Source organism: Anomaloglossus baeobatrachus, chromosome 2, assembly GCF_048569485.1.
Source record: "Anomaloglossus baeobatrachus isolate aAnoBae1 chromosome 2, aAnoBae1.hap1, whole genome shotgun sequence".
Taxonomy (NCBI): domain Eukaryota; kingdom Metazoa; phylum Chordata; class Amphibia; order Anura; family Aromobatidae; genus Anomaloglossus; species Anomaloglossus baeobatrachus.
This window is the reverse complement of record NC_134354.1, coordinates 478,479,642-478,493,353: the sequence shown is the minus strand read 5'-3', so window position 1 is coordinate 478,493,353 and position 13,712 is coordinate 478,479,642. Positions and strand designations below refer to the sequence as shown.

The 13,712-nt window shown below is 42.6% G+C and overlaps 1 protein-coding gene across 2 annotated transcripts in view; it reads right to left on the bottom strand.

The window, feature by feature from the left end:
• The window catches only part of LOC142291690 (ATP-binding cassette sub-family C member 5-like), a 229,614-nt gene that overhangs the window by 166,374 nt on the left and 49,528 nt on the right, over positions 1-13,712 (bottom strand). For both annotated transcript variants that reach the window (XM_075336404.1, XM_075336405.1), the window contains exons 5-7: positions 12,437-12,670; positions 2,355-2,528; positions 336-483 (exon numbers count right to left, since the gene is read on the bottom strand). In XM_075336404.1, coding sequence (XP_075192519.1) covers positions 336-483; positions 2,355-2,528; positions 12,437-12,670 — 556 coding nt within the window. The remainder of the gene's footprint in view (positions 1-335; positions 484-2,354; positions 2,529-12,436; positions 12,671-13,712) is intronic.

Genomic DNA, 13,712 nt, shown 5'->3' with positions numbered 1-13,712 from the left:
GGTGATAAGTATATGTGATCTTAGATCAGGGTTGGGTCAGGGAGTGGCGCCATCATATAACAGCACAGTGCCATACACACCCATACTCGTCAATTTGTCATTCACTTCTGGCTTTGAAATTGCTGTCTTAATTTATTGTATTTGTGCACTTGCATATGCCTGTATGTGGAAATGGAATTCTTGATAATCAAGCGTCTGTTTAATCTTATACCATGGCAAACTAAAGAATATAATACTAAACTTCAGGCTTACCCAAGTAAAAAACATACTCTGATCAAGACTGCATAAAATGTTTGAAGAATAACATATTACAGTTTGCACATTTTCAGCATTACCTTGAATATTGCTCATGAATGTTTTCTCCCATGCATACATCTTAATAAATCGGATGCTGGTCAATATTTCATTCATAACTCGAACTCTTTGATCTGTGATTCCTATACATTTCTTCCTACAATATGCTGTGAGTTTTGATGCAAGCATCTAAACACAAAACAGAATTTTACATATATGGCAAAGAGAAAATGCAAATCAATAATTATATAATTTATAGATTAAAAATGAGTAAAACTATGGTTAGAGGATTTCCAGTTTCAATGCTGAACTGGAAGTTAGTGGGAAGTACAGTAAATACATATATAGTTGAAACCAGAGGTGTACATACACGATCTAAAAAGACACATATGCATGTTTTTCTCAGTATCTGACATAAAATTATAATAAACCTTTCCCGTTTTAAGTCCATTAGGATTACCAAAAACATTTATATTAGCCACATGCCAGAATAATGAGAGATAGAGAATGTATTAAGGCATTTTTATTACTTTTTGCAAAGTCAAAAGTTTACATACATTTCATTTGCATTTGGTACTATTGCCCTTAAACTGTATGACTTGGATCAAACACTTTGGATATTTGAACTTGAATTTGGACCCATTACACCTAACAGAACTGGTGTAACTGAGCCATGTTTGTAGGTCACCTTGCTTGCAACTGCCTCAGCTTTATCTATAAGTTTTCAATAAGATTAAGATCAGGGTTTTGTGATGGCCACCTCAAAACATTAAGGCTATGTGCGCACGTTGCGTAATTACATGCAGTTACGCTGCGCTTTGTAGCGCAGCGTAACTGCATGCGTCCTGCGTCCCCTGCATAATCTATGGAGATTGTGCAGGGGCCGTGCGCACGTGGCGTAATAGAGCGCAGCGCTTCGGCTGCTGCCCGAAGCGCGCGTTCTAAGAAGTGACATGTCACTTCTTCCGTGCGCTTTGCCGGCAGCCCCTGCTCTGTCTATGGCAGGAGCTGCATGCAGAGCGCACGTTCTCTGCCGGAACCATACGCTTCAGAACGGAGCTTTTCAGCTGCGCTCTGAAGCACACCTTTTAGGTGCGGTGCAGAGCGCACACGTGCGCACAGACTTTGGTCCTTAAGCCACTTTGTAACCAGTTTGGCAGTATGCTTCAGGTCATTGTCCATTTGGAAGACCAGTTTCCGCCCCAGCTTTAAGTTCCTGACTGATGTACTTTGCACACTACGACATCGCATGTGCGATGTCGATGGGGTAAAATCAAAAGTGACGCACATCTGGCGTCGCTGTCAACATTGCAGTATGTGAATACTTTTACATACGATTAACGAGCGCAAAAGCGTCATTATTGTATGATCGGTGTAGGGTCCGACATTTCCATAATTTCGTAGCAGCGACGGTACGATGTTGTTCCTTGTTCCAGCAGGCAGCACACATCGCTGTGTGTGAAGCCGTAGGAGCGAGGAACATCACCTTACCTGCGTCCCGGCTGCAATGCGGAAGGAAGAAGGTGGGCGGGATGTTTACGGCCCGTTCATCTCCGCCCCTCCGCTCCTATTGGCCGCCTGCCGTGTGATGTCGCTGTGACACCGCACGACCCACCCTCTTAGGAAGGAGGCGGTTCGCCAGCCAGAGTGATGTTGCAGGGCAGGTAAGTGCATGTGAAGCTGCCGTAGCGATAATGTTCGCTACGGCAGCAATCACAAGATATCGCTGCTGCAACGGGGGCGGAGACTATCGCGCTCGGCATCACAGCATCGGCTTGCGATGTCGTAGTGTGCAAAGTACCCCTTAGTGTATGTAAACTTTTGACTTTGCAGAAAGTAATAAAAATGGTTTAAAACATTTCTCTCTCTCTCTCTCTCATTATTCTAGCGTTTGGTAAATATAAACAATTTTGGTTCCTAATTGACCTAAAACGGAAAAGGTTTATTCTGATTTGATGTCAGATAGTGAGAAAAACATGCATATGTGTCTTTTTAGATAGTGTATGTAAACTTCTGGTTTCAACTGTATAGTAGCTTAGCAGAGACACAAATAAACTTACCATTAATGGATAAAACAAGATAAATGCAGCAGAACCCATCAGTGCTGTCGGTCCCAAAAAGAAGGCAGTATATAGCAGTCCTATGAGGACGATGAAAGGGCTGACAGCAAGCATACAGCCTACGGAGGCAGCTTCGTATAATCGGTGACCATCACTGCTACACATGTTAACTAGCTGGAAGTTAAAACACACCATTATGTAATCATGTACTTAATGATTATTACAACGTACAGCTCCTGACTAGCTAAAGTCAAAGCTTCCAGCAAAATCCAAACTTCTCTACTATAAATCCATAAAATCATTACTTATAGGAAGGCATACAACTTACTAGCAGAGCAGTATAACCTATGTGTTTCGAACTATTAGGTTCTAGTCTTGGTATAAAATACTACATGCTATACAACAGTGTTGCATACCACTCAAAGGGGTTGTACAATGAACAAAGTTTATTTTAATCAATAGATCTTGGAATAATAATAATTTCCAGAATTGGATGTGTTATAAAAAAAAATATCCCTGCTGAGATAATCTTATATATGTGCCCCTGCTATTTACTGTGTAATGGTCGTGTCTGACCGTACAGGGAAAGGGTCTGATCATACCACTGCTCCTGGGCAGGGGAGGAAGTAATAAAGTAGAAAGACATTACAGCATGGGATCACAGCTGATAGTAAACATCCGATAGCATTCACCCATGTTATACGGTGGCTATATACCAAAGTACAGCAGAGAGGGGGGGGAGCCAGCACTGCCTGAGAATGGCATGCAAAAAAATATTTTTAGTGTAAATTCACAATTATTATATAGTTACTTAGGTTGAAAAAAATACCTAGGTCCGTCTAGTTCAACCTTCCTCCACCAGCTCTACATTTGGTCACTAAGTCATTTATAACCAACAATGTTATGTGTACTGAGGAAGTCATCCAGCCCTTTTTTAAAAGTTGTTATAGTATCTGCCATTACTACCTCTTGTGGTAGGGCATTCCACAGTCTGACTGCTCTAACTGTAAAGAACCCTTTCATATTTAGCTGTCGGAATCGCTTTTCTTCCACTTGCAGTGAGTGCCCCCTGGTCCAAAGTATTGTCTTTGGAAGAAATAAGTCATGTGCCAGTCCTTTATATTGACCACACATGTATTTATATATATAAATGAGATCTCCTCTGAGACGTCTTTTTTCTAAGCTAAACATATCTAACTTTTTCAACCTGTCATCATATGGGAGGCCTTCCATTCCTTGTAGTCGTCTAGTTAGCCGCCTTTGAACTGACTCTAACTTCTGAATGTCCTTTTTAAAATGTGGAGCCCAAAACTGGATCCCATATTCCAGATGTGGCCTTACAAGGGATTTATAGAGGGGTAACAATACGTTGGGATCACGGGATATTATTTTCTGCAATATATTTTTGCATGTCATCCCTTAAAATGCCCTCAAAAACTTTGCATACTATTGATGTCAGGCTTACTGGACGGTAGTTGCCTGGATCTAAATTAATTATATCGGATGGTGAACTTTGATTTTTCACTTGTTGAATGATCCCTGGTACAGTCTGTTCCTTGGTGAACACAGATGAGAAGTGCCTGTTTAATATCTCAGTCTTTTGTTTGTCCTCTATAACTAACATGTTATTATATTTTAAGGGGCCGATACTATCCTTTTTTTCCTTTTGGCATTAATGTATTTCTAAAAGATTTTGGGATTCATTAGCGATTTTTGTTTCAGTAGCTAGTTTTGCTTGTTTGATTTCTTTTTTACATTTCCTGTTGATATCTTTATACTTCTGAAATGTATTTCTGTATTCTCAGCCTTTAAGATTTTAAACGCCCTTTGTTTTTGTTTTATTATACTTTGTACAGTCTTATTTATTCATAGTGGTTTCTTTTTATTCCGGGGCATTTTATTACCAGAGGGTATAAGTTTTTTACAGGACTCTAGCAGTATATCCTTAAACTTACCCCATTTATGTTCGGTATCCCCAGTTACCATAACATTGTTCCAATCCACACATTTAAGCTCTTCCCTTAATTTGTTAAAATCAGCTTTCCTAAAAATTCCAGGTTTTAGCATTTCCCCTTTGAAATGTTCTATTGAATATTACTTTGAAGCTTACCATATTATGATCACTGGTGCCCAAGTGCTCCCGGACCTGTAAATCTGAAATTGTATCTGGTCTCTTTGACAGGACCAGATCTAGCAAATTATCTCCCCTTGTCGGTTCATCTACCATCTGAGAGAGGAAATTGTCTTGAATTGTGGATAAGAACTTACAGCTTTTAGCACAACCAGAAGATTCTATGTCCCACTGTATGACTGGATAGTTGAAATCCCCCATAATAAGAACCCGATTATTATTATTAGCTGCCTTTTCAATTTGTTCCAGCATTTCACCCTCTTTTTGTTCAGGTATGTTAGGAGGCTTATAGCAAACTCCAATTAGCATTTTTCCATTATTCCCCTCCCCATGTACATTTACCCATACTGACTCTACATTGTTGCAGTTCCCCCCAATGTCATCATTCAACACAGGTTTTAGGTTAGATTTGATAAATATACTCACCCCACCACCTTTTTTGTCTTTTCTGTCCTTCCTAAATGTACTATAACCCTGTATGTTTGTCACCCAATCATGGCTTTCATTCAGCCAGGTTTCCGTAATGCCCACCACATCATAATCCATGGTTGACATAAGAGTCTCCAATTCATTCATTTTGTTTGCAAGACTTCTTGCATTTGCCAGTAGACATTTAATACTATTAACAGATTCCTTACTCCTAGCCTCCCTACTTTCCTTGCATGTCCCAGCCCCCCTAATCCTTCATTGACCCCTACCATCTCACTGTCTCTATCTGCCCTATCTATCCCCTTATTTGCTCCACAACCCTCCCTCACCCCAGATCCTAGTTTAAAAGTTCCTCCATCCGTCTGACCATTTTCTCCCCCAGCACAGCTGCACCCTCCCCATTGAGGTGCAGCCCATTCCTACCGTAGAGCCTGTAGCCGACTGAGAAGTCGTCCCAGTTCTCCATGAACCCGAACCCTTCCTTCCTGCACCAATTTCTAAGCCACGTATTTATCTCCCTAAGCTCCCACTGTCTTTCTAGTGACGCTCGTGGCACCGGTAGTATTTCTGAAAACACCACCTTGGAGGTCCTGGACTTCAGTTTCTCTCCTAGTTCCCTGTAATCATTTTTAAGGACCTTACACCTGCCTCTAACTTTGTCATTAGTACCAATGTGCACCATGACCGCTGGGTTTTCCTCAGCCCCACCCAGCAATCTATCTATCCGATCCGCAATATGCCAAACCCGAGCACCCGGCAGACAACACACTGTTCGGCATTCACGGTCTCGGCGACAGATGACCCTGTCTGTCCGCCTAATTATAGAGTCCCCTACCACCAACAACTGTCTGGGCTTTGCTGCACTCTTATTTCCCTCCTTTCTACAGCAGTTGTTTTCCTGGTTGCTAGGAGCAATATCCTGCTGTAGTGACCCTAGTCCTGGCCCTTCATTCCTAATATCAGCCAATCAGGCATATTTGCTAGGTTGTGCCAGGTCAGGACTAGGCTCCCTGACACTTTTCCCCTTACCTCTTCTTCTAACTGTTACCCAGCTACCTACCTCTGGGTCCTGACCTTCCCCACCTCCACCCTCCTCCATATCACTGGCCCCAGCCAGAGAAAGCTCAGTGAGCTCGAAACTCCTCTCCAGGTTTGCAATGCCCCTGAGTGTTGCAAGCTGCTTATTTAGATCAGTTAACTTGGCTTCCAAATACGCAACATGCTTGCATCGAGTGCAGACATATTCACCCTCGAACGGCTGCTCAAAGCATGCATACATCTGACAAGATACACACCTGGTAGCATTGTCCATGGAGCACCTATTAAATGGGGATAAACAGTTAAGTAGAAAAACAAACAAACTGTACTATAATGCAAATTGAGATTTTAGCAAATGATTGATCAATAATTTGAGCCGCCCCTGCCAATGTCAAGGCAAATCTCTATAGGGGGGGGTCCTACTTTATATTTATATTTTCAATGTGCCATACGGCTAACTAATTAAATTAAAAGCAGAACCATATTAAAGCACATATACCTGATACATGTTAGAACCGCTCCCAAGCTGCAAAGACATGCTAAACTGCAAATAAAGGCAGTTCACGGCCCAGCATGTGCAGCCATGTGTCGCACATACTGGGACTGTCAGAACTAGCCCTCACAGTGCCCACCCAGAAGCCATGAATGAAGGTGGAACAAAGCATATGGTGAAACCAAGCATATGGTGTCGTGCACGCCTGACTTTGGTTTGCATATTCCTTCTGTATCTATCTATCTATCTATCTATCTATCTATATATAATTTTGTGTCTGTTCACACACAGCTACCATGCCCTCTGCCACAGGCACTATTATTTAAGCACCATATGCTTGGGCCTGTTCCGCCTTCATTCATGGCTGCTGGGTGAGCACTGTGAGGGCTAGTTCTGACATTGTCCCAGTGTGTGCGGTGGCTATAAACCAGTCTGAGCGCACCTTTAATCACAGCAATCTTATCTTCACTAAAGCTGGGTTTACACACTGCAACATCGCAAAGGACATCGCTGTAACGTCACCGGTTTGGTGACGCAATAGCGACCTCCCTAAGTCTCTGCTAAGTCTCTGGTGAGCGTTCAAACAGGCAAACCTGGCCAACAACTCAACAGCGATCCGGACCTGCAGAGCGACCTAGCTGGTTGTTTGGGGACGTTGATAAGCAGCCTTTTGAAAGGGAAGTTGCTAACAAAGTCGCTGCAAAGTCTTCACACACTGAAACTTCATGCTGCACAGCGGGAAACAAAGGACCTAGGAATGGTCCTGAACGATTTGTAACGATTACAACTTCACAGCAGGGGCCGGGTCGCTGATAGGTTTCACACACTGCAACATCGCAAACAACATCGCTATTGCGTCACAAAACCGGTGACGTTACAGCGATGTCGTTTGAGATGTTGCAGTGTGTAAACCCAGCTTTACACAAACTATGACAAACCCACTTATGGAAACTCATACAAACAATTGATAACTTTAGTTTTGCATATCTACGCGTGGTAATTTTGCCTCATATTAATGACAAAAATACAATCTCTTAAAATATTTTAGATGTTGGGATTATAAGATAAGAGACCATAAAGTGTGTTCCAACTTTTGCTTATAAAAAACAAGCAACAATTATCATTAGATTCATAATTTATTTAAGGCCGCTTTACACGCTACGACATCGCTAGCAATTGCTAGCGATGTCGAGCGCGAACGCACCCGCCCCCATCGCACATGCGATATCGTTTGATCGCTGCCGTAGCAAACATTATCGCTGCAGCAGCGTCACACGCATATACCTGCTCTGCGACGTCGCTGTGACCGGTGAACCGCCTCCTTTCTCAGTGTCTGAGTTCAGAGTTCGGGTGTTTTACTTATGCTGACCACTTGAGCGAGCATCACTGTGCTCGGGTATACTTTGTGCTTGGCCCAGTGTGAGCCGTTTGCAGTGTTTGAAGAGTTCGTACTGGGGATGATCAGCGTTATCAGATGTAATGTGTACACAGAAAAAAAAAACAATTATGAAAAAATGTCATCCTCCCTCCCCCAGAACTGCTGTTTATGGCTGGGTGCATGTTGGTGGAGAGCCGAATTATCTTAAACCACTGGAAATATATAGAGGTAGTATTTTACTAAGAATACCACTATGGCTACTTTCACACATTCGGTTTGAGCACTGCGGCTCAATCCGGCTGTGAAAACTATGCAACGGATGCGGCGAAAACACTGCATCCTTTGCATAAGTTTTTACATGCGGCCCGTCCGGTTTTTTCCGGTTGCGGCATGCTACTGAGCATGCGCAGTGGAAAAAACCGCATGCGGCGGCCGGATGCGTTTTTTTCCGCATCGCGCCGCAACCGGCCTCCATAGGTATGCATTGAAAAATGCGCCGCAGCGGCCAGATGCGGCGCGATGCGGTGTTTTTTGCTGGAGCAAAAAACGTTGCAGGGAACGTTCGATCCGGCCGCGGCATCGGCTAAATTTGCCGGACCGAACGCAAGACCCTGCGGCACAATACGGCACTAATGTAAGTCTATGCAAAAAAAACCGCAACCGGCGTTACAAAAGCCGGTTGCGGTTTTTCTGCAGAACGCCGTATTGTGCCGCAGAGCAAAAATCCGGATGTGTGAAAGTAGCCTATTAGATCTACTCTCATAAAATTCGTTTTATTAGAAATTGTTAAAACAGAACAAATATATTGTTCTTCTCATTAATATATTTCAGAACACATAAAGACATAAAAATAAAAATAAAGTGCAGGTGTCAGACAAACAGTGCCCTCGCCTGAGGACAACCCCAGACAATGTTTCTGAGAGAGGATAAAGTGGAGGCGTTGGTTCGTCACTGTCAGAGTAATGCTGATAGATATATGCTGTCACCATCCCCCTTGGCTATATTTAGAAATCTTCACTTGATTGAGCCTATTTTTACGCTATAGATGTATGTCAGCCTCACCGTCCTTGCTACCCTCTAGCGGGGGCAACCACCACCAAAAATAACGTGATTAAGTGTGTAGTACATATATACAAACAGAACCATAGACAACAAAGACAATAGGCGTTAGATGTCCAGGGTTCTTCCGTTTGATAGGTTTCCCTAGTTAGGAAGTACTGGAGAAGTTAGGTTAGAGCTCAGAGTTCCACTAGGCTTGTGGATCTCCCAGCTCTTCCGACGCGTTTCACCCCCCCTAACGCAGTACAGGGGATCATCAGGGGATATAAAAGAATCACTCCTTGGAAAGAAGGACACAAGGTAGTTGATCCTTGTGGTTGAGTGCTTATATCCTTTTTAAGATAATGTTTAGATGACTATATCGTGTCCGGATAGTAGTTACGGCTTTCCATCAATTAGTACCTGGACTAACTGGAGTTGTATATTCACAGATTGTGAGCTGGTCTGTTGTAGACAGGGAGTTCATGTCTACTCCTATTATTCAGGTTGAAAAATGTGTCCGGGTCATGTGGAGGTCCTTTTGATGGCCAGAAAGTATTTTCTAACCTAGAGGGTTAAAGGAGATGCAGCTCCTCAGGATATGCCTGACCACTGGTATTGCCTGTAAGGAAAAAACCATAAATAGACAAGATGACAGGTAGGGGGGACCCCTTGCTGCCTGACTTCAAAGTGTACAAAGTCGATTAGTTCTTTCTCCTGTAAGGAGGCGAAAGGAGGGCAAACAGAGGCCTATCATGGGACTGTAGAGATGTACAGATTCCAGGTATATGTTTCCTACAAGTGAGCTCAACCAGCAAGGACTGTTAGTCCCGAGTGGCTACCACTCTATACACACTGGGAGCCCACGGTCTGAAGATGCCAGAGGAGCCGCCACATCCACTAGTCCCTTTCCCGTCCGTCGGGAAATTATGAGTGTGTAAAGGAGGTGGGCGTGATGTCACGGGCGCTAATCTCCGCCCCTCTGCTCGGCCGGAAGCAGCATCAGCGGGGAGTGGGCGTGACTGGAGCCGAAAATCAGTACCCTGTACAGCAGCAAGGACCATGTGAGTATGCAAATTACCGGTTCTCCGTGTGTTATCGCAGATAGCACACGGAGAACACGCGTGGACAGCACGTACCGGAGACACGTACTTACCTCACGCAACACACAAGGAAAATACGTGTCTCGCGGCACGTGCGTGATTTTCACGTGAGTGTGGCACAGGCCTAAAGTACAGCTGAAACCACCGAACTTCCATGGGCCCGCTCATCTCTAGTCCTGAGTTAAAATCCTACCAAGGACAAAATCTGCAAAGAGATTGTAGGTTCTCCCTGTGTTTCTGTGGGTTTCCTCCAGGTACTTTGGTTTCCTCCCACACTCCACAGACATGCTGTTAGGAAATTTACATTGTGAGCCGCAATGGGGACAGTGATGCCATTGTATGTAAAGCGCTCTGCAATTAATAGCGCTATATAAGTGAGTAAAATAAATTAAAAAAAATAATAAATAACAATCTGTGAAAAGTAATGGTGCAATATAAGTGAGTAAAATAAATAATAAAAAGGGATTCCACTTGCAAATGGAAGATCCAAAATGTTTCTCTTACTAACACTATTTTGATTCAATTTCCTCCCCAATTTAGTTTTTTTGAGCCGAGATCTCAATCTGCACATGTAGCAGCGCCATTTTACTGAAGAACGCTGGGAAGTCAATCTTCACAAGTGCCGATGCAAACTTTAAAACAGGAGGAAGATACAGACACTAGAGGCAGGCGGAGGGACCGGGGCAGAGCCGCAGATCCTATCCTCAGTCCTGCCCCGATGCACCAAAAGCTTATGAAACCCAAACTTCTAATACTTATTGAACTTATTTATTTATTTATTTATAATTTATTCGTAGAAAACGTTTAACCCTTTCTTCACTACTACTCTTTTATTATTTTTCCAATTAATAGGTGGTAGCTGACCGGCCAGGGCTCCACACCGTTTTTAGGAATTTTTAGAGGGGTTTTTTTTAGAAGTTTTTCTGACATGTCTATTTTATTAATGTGCAAATTTATGTGATTTCATGTATTATCTTATATCCATTTAATCGGAAATTATTATTCCCATTTATGGAGTAACAATAGAAATAATAAAAATACAGTTATATCCTAGTTCAGCGCAGATTTTTTACACATAGGAGTTTATTTATATATATATATATATATATATATATTTTCTACTATCACAGACTGCCTGTCTATGTAAATAATGATTTTATGGATTTACAATAAAGAAATGCAATCCGCAGACAGGCAAAGTCCCCCATAGAGAGGTGTAATCTGTCTTCATTTTGGCTTAAACGGTTGTCCACTACTTTAATATTGATGCCCTTAGGATATGTCATCAATATCAGATCGGTGTGGATGTAACATCTGTCACCTCCACTGATCAGCTGTTCAAAGTGTCAACTGCAGCTGGATATGATAAGTCGCGGATCTACACAGCAAAGCTCCATCAGCTGTTTGGTGGCTGTGATTGGGCACATCTCAATGGCGAGGTGTCGAATGTCACACTCCCGTTGATCCAATATTGGTGATCTGTAGGAAGGATAGGCCATCAATATAAAAGTACTGGACAACCCTGTTAAAGATGGAGACCTTAGGATAGGCAATTAATATCAGAAAAGTAGGGGTCTGACACTCAGCGCTAGAGATGAGTGAACCCGAGGTTCAGTGTTCATACCAAACACAGAATTTACACAAAAAACAGAGTTTGGGTTCAGAGTTCAGGTGCTTTACATATAAGCTCCACTCGCATGAGTATAGCTGTGTTCAGGTACACTCGGTTCTCATCCAGTGCGAGTTGCTTGCAGTGTTTGAATAGTGCGGACTAAGGCTAACAATAGCGTAACCACATGTTGCGTGCACCAAAATAAAGAAGAAAAAAAAACCCACCCGCCCACAGAAGTGAGCTCTTTATGGCTAGCTGCCGTAGAACCGAACTGCCCAATTAGTGACTTCCATTGGGGTCCCAAAAAAATATTAATTTAAAGTTCGGCTGAACCCACCGAACTGAACTTCCACGGGTCCGCTTAGCACTACTCAGCACCATTACTGATCAGCTAATTTTAGGTCCTACGACCATGGGAAATTGTACAAAACTGTGACAGCACCTCTCAATACCCTGTGTGATGGACGTTCTCAGGTACTGTAGCTCAGCTTCCATTCACTTTATTAGGAGCTGAGATGTAGCAGTGAGGCTACTACACAGTGTAACAAATTCTGGTGTTCCAGCACCATACACAGTGTACTTTGTGATGCTATGAGACCTGAAAACATCAGATTAGTGGCAGATGGTAGGTGTCGGCCCATGACTCATCCTATATGGATGACCTAATGTAGGGATACATCATCAATATCTTAACCATAGACAACCCTTTCAAACGAAGAACCTCTTCACTATTGATCAATTTTTTTCCACATCAGATTATCTCTTTAAATTTGGGAATATATAAATCAGTTGACCTATCAAACTAGAACACTAGGAGAACAATGATACACCGACTTTGCTCAATAAACAGCATAACTCACCTCTCCAGTTGTAATATCCTTAGATACTTTAAGTTTTAGGATCTTTCTAAAAGCCAAGGCTAAAACCGCTCCTTTCAATCGAATTCCTGTTCTATAGTTCATTGCCCAGTTCAATGCAAAAGACCACGATCTTACAAGCTCTGCTGTAAAAATTCCAAATACTACTAATAGCCCATAAAGGAGATTGGGTTCAGTTGATTCTGTGTACTCGAGCAGTGCACGGATGAAGATGGCCTGTACACAGAGAGAGAAGAAAGTATGAACACTTCTTAGGGTGTCAAGACTCTTGTTCTTTTCTTACTTTTCTGCATTCACACATCCATTTCTCTTTTATATCTGTTTATGTTCTTGCATCCATCATTAAAACAGCTCTCCCTAGATAAAATAGAGAAAACCATATCCTCAGCTCCAGGACTGATGCCTTTCCAGTTATTTCACCGCTGTGTCTCCTGTGGTCATGTGGTAATGTTAGGTCATGAGAGCAGCACAGCTAATCAGCAGCCTAAATACGTACAGTACAGATCAAAAGTTTGGACACGCCTTCTCATTCAAAGAGTTTTCTTTATTTTCAGGACTCTGAAAATTGTAGATTCACATTGAAGGCATTAAAACTATGAATTAAAACATGTGGAATAAAATACTTAAAAAAGTGTGAAACAACTGAAAAAATGTCTTATATACTAGGTTCTTCAAAGTAGCCACCTTTTGCTTTCATAACTACTTTGCAGACTCTTGGCATTGTCTTGATGAGCTTCAAGAGGTAGTCAGCAGAAATGGTTTTCCAACAGTCTTGAAGGAGTTCCCAGAAATGCTTAGCACTTGTTGGTCCTTTTGCCTTCACTCTGCAGTCCAGCTCACCCCAAACCATCTCGATTGGGTTCAGGTCTGGTGACTGTGGAGGCCAGGTCATCTGGCGTAGCACCCCATCACTCTCCTTCTTAGTCAAATAGCGCTTACACAGCCTGGAGGTGTGTTTGGGGGTCATTTTCCTGTTGAAAAATAAATGATGGTCCAACTAAACGCAAGCCGGATGGAATAGCACGCAAGATGCTGTGGTAGGCATGCTGGTTTTGTATGCCTTCAATTTTGAATAAATCCCCAACAGTGTCACCAGCAAAGCACCCCCACACCATCACACCTCCTCCTCCATGCTTCACGGTGGGAACCAGCCATATAGAGTTCATCCGTTCACCTTTTCTACAAAGACACGGTGGTTGGATCCAAAGATCTCAAATTTGGACTCATCAGCCCAAAGCACAGATTTCCACTGGTCTAA